The sequence below is a fragment of the Pseudoliparis swirei genome, chromosome 21 (genome assembly GCF_029220125.1).
Source record: "Pseudoliparis swirei isolate HS2019 ecotype Mariana Trench chromosome 21, NWPU_hadal_v1, whole genome shotgun sequence".
NCBI lineage: Eukaryota > Metazoa > Chordata > Actinopteri > Perciformes > Liparidae > Pseudoliparis > Pseudoliparis swirei.
In genome coordinates, this window is record NC_079408.1 from 15,764,088 (window position 1) to 15,772,673 (window position 8,586).

At 51.2% G+C, this 8,586-nt stretch overlaps 1 protein-coding gene across 2 annotated transcripts in view; it reads right to left on the reverse strand.

Moving 5' to 3' along the window:
* Positions 1–1,674: 1,674 nt before the first annotated feature.
* Positions 1,675–8,586, reverse strand: part of pelp1 (proline, glutamate and leucine rich protein 1) — a 9,449-nt gene continuing 2,537 nt past the window's right edge. Inside the window, exons 8-19 of one of the 2 annotated variants that reach the window (XM_056443180.1) lie at positions 8,222–8,354; positions 8,034–8,121; positions 7,819–7,907; positions 7,619–7,732; positions 7,374–7,524; positions 7,031–7,184; positions 6,897–6,952; positions 6,512–6,645; positions 5,609–5,711; positions 3,517–5,094; positions 2,577–2,894; positions 1,675–2,172 (exon numbers count right to left, since the gene is read on the reverse strand). In XM_056443180.1, the coding sequence (XP_056299155.1) occupies positions 2,080–2,172; positions 2,577–2,894; positions 3,517–5,094; positions 5,609–5,711; positions 6,512–6,645; positions 6,897–6,952; positions 7,031–7,184; positions 7,374–7,524; positions 7,619–7,732; positions 7,819–7,907; positions 8,034–8,121; positions 8,222–8,354 (3,011 nt within the window). In that variant the 3' untranslated portion in view covers positions 1,675–2,079. Of the gene's footprint in view, positions 2,176–2,576; positions 2,895–3,516; positions 5,095–5,608; positions 5,712–6,511; positions 6,646–6,896; positions 6,953–7,030; positions 7,185–7,373; positions 7,525–7,618; positions 7,733–7,818; positions 7,908–8,033; positions 8,122–8,221; positions 8,355–8,586 lie in introns of both variants that reach the window. The other variant, XM_056443179.1, reaches the window with a different exon arrangement.

Here is an 8,586-nt window from a genome sequence, read left to right on the forward strand (position 1 = left end):
AACTCTCTGTCTCTCTCCCCAACTCTCTCTCTCTCCAACTCTCTCTCTCTCTCCAACTCCAACTCTCTCTCTCCAACTCTCTCTCTCTCTCTCCAACTCTCTGTCTCACTCCAACTCTCTCCGTCTCTCTCTCCAACTCACTCTCTCTCTCTCTCTTCACAGCTCGACCGACTGCTCTCACACTCACTCCTTTGTGTGGTGTCACATTGCTCTTCAACACACAGAGAGAGAGAGAGAGAGAGAGCGACACACACACACACAGACACAGAGAGAGAGCGAGAGAGTTGCTAAAGGGAAGTTGGGTCAATATCAGGGCTGCACAGATGTGGCGTAAAGATAACATTCATGTTATATATTCTCTCACGTTTCATGCCAGCAGCAGCTGGAGCTCCACATTGAGACTCCAGAGAAGAGAAGTTACCAAAGTTATATAATAAGTTAACAAAGTTATATAATTTTTTAAATTACGTATTTTAAATTTCATTAAGTTTTGTTTTGTTGGATCCATTTCCTGTTTGGTCCATTTACTTAATGTTTGCCACTTTATAGACTAAATAATAAGTATTAATTCATATTCTAATTATGAAATTAAAATCTGTTGTATGTCCTATGCAGTATATATTTTTATTAACCCATTAATGTCCTCAATAAGAAAAAAGCAACGGAAAATCTTCGCGGTTTTTCTTATTATGAAAATATAAACCAGACGCTGTCATAATGATATTAATGTTAGCAGATGCCTTTAGATGTTCATTTTATTATTTCACAACAATTATAAATGTATTATTGTTACTTTGATCCCTTAAAGGGCCGGCGCGCTTTACTGGAGGAGCTCCATGTGAAGCCTGGCTTACATCACTCCGCCCACGAGGTGACGCAACAGCCCTGAAACACAGATGGAGTAACCCGGAGGCCCGTCGTTGGGTGGAGGGGAGCTGCTGGCACGAGTGTAACAGTTCAGATGAAGTCTCCTTGACGTCGTCTCCTTTCCTTCAGTCTTGGTTAAAGGCTGCAGCAACACAACCAACCTAGTAGATTTGATGTCTCCTACATGGAACTATGTTTTCTTTAAATATTGCTCAATAGTCATAAAGTTGTTTTTAATAGTTGTTAATTTATAAATATGTTGTTTAAACATTCTTTGAACTTTAATACTTGTATTGCTTTATGTCGGACAAGAGAGAAACGTACTTTCATCTTCTTTTTGTTCCACAAATGGAAAAAGAGACTTTTGACTTGACGAGGACGTCAGAAATGGAGCCGACATGCAGGATGAGGGCAACAAGAGGAAGGAGGGAGGAAACCTTCGATCCTCAGAAGAAGAAGAGGGGGCCGTTCTCAACCTGTCCAACAGGAACGTTCACCTCAACCCTCTGGTTCCTCAGAGTTCAGCCAGCAGCTCCTCTCCCCTCCGTGGGGCTCCACGATGAAGCTCCCAGAGACGGCAGGTGTGAGGTAGGAAGAGTGAATTTAGGTAACGCTGATCTGAAGAAGAGCACTGCCAGCAAAGAGTGACGTTCACTACGCAGCGTGGACTTCTCACAAAAGGAAAATCGGTTCCGAGAGAATCTCTTTCCATTGTTCTGGTAACAATGGATAAAGCAGACCTCACTGGGTCCACGTGAGGAGCAACAGACTCCATCGGAGGGGAAACGGGACCGCACGCAACTCACGTTTGATGTTTATAATTATTAACTGTTTATTACAAAGCAGAGGACAGTGAAACAACAGAGAGAGCACAGAGGCACACACACATCCAAGGAAACACACTTCTTCACCGGTGAAGAGCTCCCAGCTGGTGATGTCACTAAAAGAAAAAGTATGAGGCTGGTCTCTTCACCAATGAGATGGTCTGTAGACCAACGGGCAGCGAGCTGCTCTGTAGACCAATGAGTAGGATGCTGGTCTGTAGACCAATGGGCAGGGAGCTGGTCTGTAGACCAATGAGTAGGATGCTGGTCTGTAGACCAATGGGCAGCGATCTGCTGTCTGGAGGCAACCAACCCCTGGGAATGTCACAAAGTGATGCAGTAACTTCTGTATCCATGGCAACTTCAATCACGCCGGTCCAGGTCTGCCTCACGAGCGGGTCGATCCGGATGCGCCGTCTTCGTCATCCGGCGGACAGGCGACGAAGTCCGCCAACATGGACGCCATGACCTCATCATCGACCTGCTGAAGCACGCGGCCGTTAGAGGAGGTTCGAGCTTCATGAAGCTCCATTGTGGCTCTTCAAAGTGATGATGTCATTTATATCAATCTGATGGTTTGAGATCTGTCTCTTTTTTAAAGTCATCATATTCTCATGAACAGGTAAACTAGACATTTAGAAGATATTTATATTTCAATACACGGTGTGTCTGTCCAAGTGAAAACACATTATTAAATACTTTATGAATAGACCCGATAAATACATTTAGGCACGTCACTTTTTTCCCTCTTATTAAAAATTACTTAAACGTTATAAGTAGGCTACAATTATCAGAACATTCAGACTCCCCCATGTGGCCAACAAGTGTACTGCAGATATAAATCTCATACATTAAATACAAAGTTCAATCTCCATGAAGCGTTACCTTTTTCTTCTCAGTGCCTAGCCCCGCCTCTTCCTGCTCCTCCTCCCTCTTCCTCTTCAGTCCTTTCCCCTCCTCTGCATCACTGTCTCCTCCTGCTCCTCCCTCCGTCTCTTGAGTCTCAGCTGTCACGCTCTCTCTCTTCTCGGCCTCCTCCGGCATCTCCTCCGTCTCTTTTGGGCTCCGCCCCCTGGAGGTGTCGGGCTCTCCCGCCGTCACCACCGCGTCTCCCTCCTGGACGGCGAGCTGCTCCTCCTGGCGAGCCGGCGACGGTTTATCATTGATCGCGCCGGCTTCCTGCGGCGGCTCGGCTGCCAACTCCTGTGGAGAAGGGAACAAACACAGCGGTCTTCATGGAACCAGAACCCGTAATGGACCCACACACAGAGGGACTCGGACTCAACACGAGACCCTCACGCTGGTCTGAGCGGCCGCGTTCAAAACTCTCCTCTGGGGAAGTTATCGTGTAAAGTAATAAGCCTCCATTGTTCTCCCTTTAACCTCATTTGGATCAGGCCTCTTTCAGTGGCTACGATGTGATGGACGTGTGTGTGTGTGTGTGTGTGTGTGTGTGTGTGTGTGTGTGTGGTGGTATGAGCTACCAGAGTCAGTGTGTCACTACAGGAGACACAGGTGTATAGTGTAAACTATATTTACGCTAAAACGTCAAAGGACTCCGATGCCGGTTTCACCAGGAGATGAACCTCGTCCAGCTCAGAGTCGACTGCTTTAGTTTAGTTTTATATTATAAACACACTTGACATGGAATACTTCCAACTCCTTGACGTGGACAGCCTCCCCGTTCAGCTCAATGCTTTCAGTTCACTTCAAAAAGCTACATTTTGATTGTTATTATTGCTCTAGAAAATGTAGTATTCAAGTATTATTACATTTTTTCATCCTTCCACATTTCCGCCGGTGTGATTTTAAAGCTGCGACTGACCTCTTGAAACCGATTGGCTGTGCCGCCTTCCGCGGCGTCCGTCGGCTCAATCTCATTGGCTGCCGGCTCCCACGGCGCCGCCCCATCCTGCAGCACCTCCCCCGCGGCCCCTCCTTCCTCCTCGGGCTCCTCCCTCTCCTCCAGCGTTCCCCCAGTGACGCACAGGATTTGGGGCATGGTGGGGTCGTCCATCCTCTCGCTCTCGTCGCCCTCCCCCTCCCGCGCCTCCTCCAGGACGCCGATGCTCTCCACCTTCTGCACCTTCATCCGGTCCTCGGCGAACGGCGCTCTGTTGGTCTGGATCTCCTCGATGCCTCCTTCCGCTTCCCCCTCCACGCTGAACCCAGCCATCCCCTCTTCATCCACCACGGCCCGGAGCACCTTCCCGCCCTCGATAGCCGCCTCTCCATCGTTGTCCTCCGCTCCCTCCAGTGGAGGTATGTCCCCGTCCCCGTCCTCATCCTCCTCCTCCTCTTCCTCCTCTTCCAGCTCTTCCCCCTCTTCTTCGTCATAATTATCATACTCCCCGCTGTACAAGTCGTCCTCGGGGAAATCGCTCACATCCTCCTCTTCCTCCTCGTCCTCCTCTTCTTCATCCAGATCCTCATCCTCCTCAATGTCCTCCTCCTCTTCCTCCTCGTCGTCGGTGCTGTTGATGTTGATGACGGCGGAGTCCTCGTTGCTGGCGGGCGGCGCCTGGTGCAGGTGGCGCCCTTGCTGGCCCAGCTGGTTCTGCAGCTGGTGCATCTGGAGCGGCATCCCCATGGCGACGGGCTGGCCCGCCGCCGAGGGCTGCATCAGCATCTGCTGGAGCTGAGGTCGGCCGGGTAGCGAGTCCCCGAGGCCGCCGCCGGGCGGAGCGGTGAGCGCGGTGGAATTCAAAGGGGGCACCAGGGAGACCACCGAGGAGCTGGGAGGAGGGAAGGAGTTGATCTGCGTGGTGGAGGTGGTGAGGAGAGGGGAGGAGGCGGCGAGGTCATTGGGGAGCGACACCCTGTCTATCGTGGTCGCGGTGGCCGTGGTGGGCACGGTGGCGACCGTCTCTCCTCCCGCTGTGGCGCCTCCCGGTGGAGCGGAGGACATGTTCTGAGCCGCCGCCGCCGCCTCCTCCTGCTGGTTCTCCAGGTTGAGCATCCCCGGCGGGACGATGACCACGCTGTCGTCAGAGTCGCTGGCCAGAGAGATCTCGACGTCCTCCGCTTCCTCTCGGTCGTAGCGGACGAACACGGGTCTCTGGCCCTCCGGGAGGCCCAGACCGGCCGAGTCCTGCTGGTGGGACAGGATCATGTCTTCCGGGGCGGGCGGCAGCCCCGGCACCAGGGAGAGGTGGTTCTCCAGAGAGCCCAGCAGGGAGGCGGGGCCCATGCAGAGGGAGTGGCGGCTGGGGAAGGGAGGACCGGGGGCGGGGCCCCCGAGGAGCGTGGGCAAAGTGAGGCCAGCGGTCTGGGAGGAGGGGAGGACTGAGGCGGTGGGGATGGGCTTCAGGGTGAGGGGGGGGAGGGGCAGGGCGATGGAGGGAGTGCGGGGGTGGAGGAGGGAGTTGCAGACGGTGAGCGCCTCAGAGCAGAACGTAGAGACCTGAGAAGAGAACCGCTTTAAAAACTGATCCACACGTACATCAGGCCCCGAGACAAGTCATTACATAACAATATATATTATACAACTGGATTAAAATTATTGAGGCATATATATATATATATATATGTTAGTTTTTCTAGTGCTTGTGAACTTCCTCCGTGGGGACTTAATAGTATCTTAACTCATCAATTGATAATATTTATACTGTTTATCTGAATCTGCAATGCAATAAAAGCCATTAGAGGAGAAAAAAGTAGAGGAACAAAGACTCAAGAACAATACCAGAGTGAACATCCGTGTTACTTTGTGAATGAATATGAATGTTAGAGAGTCCTGATGGGGGGTGGGCTTCTCCTGGTAGCTCCTCCCATAAGTGTGTGAGTGGTTCCTTGGTGGCAAACACCTGGTTCACACATTTATGGATCTACACAACCTGCTGCCTGAAAGCTGTGGAAGGTTCCAGCTCATCGATCTGTTCCTCAAGCGGCCACTAGGCGGCGTCTCCCTCGGTCACCTTGAGGTTGCGGTCGTTGCGTCCGTTGCTGAGGATGGACACGGCGCAGGTGAGAGGCGGAGGCCAACAGGGCGACGGGACCAGGACCAGAGCCAGCAGCAACCTTCACGGTCCACAGCAACACAGAGAGGCAGCCACATTAAAACCATGTGGTCCGTCCGTCAGGAGTTTGTTAGAGACTTTATCTATACAAAGTGGAATGTTGTTGACCACATGAACTCAACCCCAGGGTTCATGCACATGTTGACCAGTGGAGTTGCAGGACTTTAAACAAAATTTCCATGACCAAACATTTTGTAAAATCGGTGTATACACAAGTATAAACCTTAAATAACATAAATGAATGAGACAATAGTTTGATTAAAAGAATACATATTTATATAAATGTTTTCTTTTAATCAAACTGCGTAAATGAACATAACATTGACGATGACTTTTCTAAAACTTTTGGAATTACATTTTTTCCAAGGACTTTTCCAAGGCCTGAAAAATAATGAACCATTTAAAAATTCTAGAACTTTTCCAGGTTTTCCCCGTCAACCCAAATGATCACAGACGGCACTTAAAACATGGGAGGCGTGAACTAGGAGTTGGTTATCCTTCTCATTACATTCTGACAGCTACCAATGAACCAAAAGATCAGATAAAATCAAATGGGCGGAGTGGGGCTTGGAGGCGGGGCTTGGAGGTGGACATATCAGCGTCGCTGACTTGGCGACTTTCTTTCTTGATTTAGAAACTTTCGGAGCTGGTGCTGACGGGTGAGTGTTGGCAACACCGAACCAGCTTTTCAAGTTGATATATATTTTGTATCTCGCTTATTTCTCAAACATCAACAACCCTGGCTCCAATGAACAAATACATCACTTTAAACAGGACATTTAAACTGCAGCGCTCTCGTACCTGTACAGCTCTCGCCGGGGGAGGGCGCTGCTGTACTGCCCGCTGACGCAGCCGGCGGCGTCGCTCAGGATGCTGCTGCTGGACTGCTGCTGCTTCAGACGCACGCACAGCGGCAGCACCACGTCATGGAGGCGCTGCAAGGACAATAAGTAAACAAAGGACACGAGCAATAAGTAAACAAAGGACACGAGCAATAAGTAAACAAAGGACACGAGCAATAAGTAAACAAAGGACACAAGCAATGAGTAAACAAAGGCCACAAGCAATAAGTAAACAAAGGACACGAGCAATGAGTAAACAAAGGACATGAGCAATAAGTAAACGCGTGACCGCTGGCTTTTTGACGAGAGCGGAGGGGGGCGTCCGTTGAGCGCGCGGCGTTTACCTTGTGCATGTCATCCTTCAGGAGCGTGCCGCTGGTCAGGAGGACTTGCCTCAACACTGCGGAGAGGAGAGAAGAAGTCGGTGAGCAGGAGAAGACCGGCAGCCGCTGAGGACCAAAGCGAGGCGGCGTCTCACCCCTGAGGGCCCAGAGACAGGAGTCCTGATTGGCCAACTGGTCTCCTTTCCTCTGGAGCGACGGCCCGGCGGTGTCGGCCATCACAAGATGTTTGGTCCGCCGCGGGCCGGGCTTCCCTCCGGGGACGGCGTCCGCCGACAGTCCGGCCCGGAGCTGCGGGATGAGACGCGGCACCGAGCTGAAGTACCGACGACCAACGACTGGATACGCTCAGCTTCACACAGAGAATCCATGCTGGGTGCATTCGGATCCTTCAGTGTTCAGCAGTCGTTTCTCCAACATAGTAATACAGGAAAACTCTAAAACATGTAAATGCATGTCAGGTGACCTTGTGGAACCAACCTTGACAGACTCCGCCCCCGGTGTGATGTCACTGAGCAGGTGAGTGAACAGGAGCTCGGAGTGGCCGGGGCTCCCCTGCAGGATGCCGCCGCAGGCTCCGGCCACCTGGACCCACAGCTCCAAGGTCCTGTACACCGACACCCGCACCGAGCTGAGGGCCCAAGACGTTACAGCGCATGAGTAAACCGGGAAGTATCCCGGTTCCCCCGTGAAGACCCCCGTTCGAAGCGTGTGCAGTGGGTCACCTGTAGGCTCTCTGCTGGCCCAGACTGGCTTCAGGCTGAGGCGTCCAGGCAGACAGCGTCTGAGAGAAGAGCCTCTGGAGCACAGCGGCGTACTGGATCATGCCGCCACGCACACTGCAACACACACACACACACACACAGTCAGCATGACACACAAGCCTATGTGTCACTCAAATACAAAAGTGTGTTTGTGGACTCACGCTGCGATGAGAGCCGATAAGACCTCCAGTGTGTTGGTGTGTATGACGGGTAAGACCATCAGCCGCACGCTGCCATCGCCTGTTAAATTCTGACACGCACACAATGTTGTTGATTGGCACGTATGTTTAAAAATGTCAGCCAGAGTTTGAGTTCAGTTTGGTTCTTCAGTGTGAGATCAAACATCAGGTGTGTGTGTGTGTGTGTGTGTACTCACTATGCTCTTGGAGCTGACAGCGAGGACTCGGCACACCAGGTTGAGTATTATTCGGACAGGCAGACGGACCGCGGAGGCCGGATCCACCCTGAGGAGAGAGATGAGAGCCACGGGGTTCACTTAGTGCCTTGAGGATTCATTCACTACCCCTTGAAAAAGGTGTGTGTGTGTGTTTGTGTGTGTTGTACCCGAGTGTGTGTTTGAGCGCCAGGCAGACAGCTGTGTATCGGTCCTGAAGCTGCAGCAGCAGCAGCGGGTCCGACTGGTCGAGGTGAGGGAAGGCCAGCTCCACGCCCGGCCCCTCGTACAGCACCGCTCCATCTGGAGGTGATTAATCAAGGGTTTCATTTTAGGGACAGACACTTTTTAAAAAAAAATGTCAATGTGGTTAGACAAAGAGGACAGTGCAGCTGTTCTTATTGAATCAGGAGGACATGAGACCGGAGGTGGAGTTGCTTTCCTGTTTCATGATTTTCTTCAATGCAAACAGAAGTCTTTTGGTTATTTTACTTCTATTGAATATGAGGCTCTGAATTCTACTCGAGTTTTATTC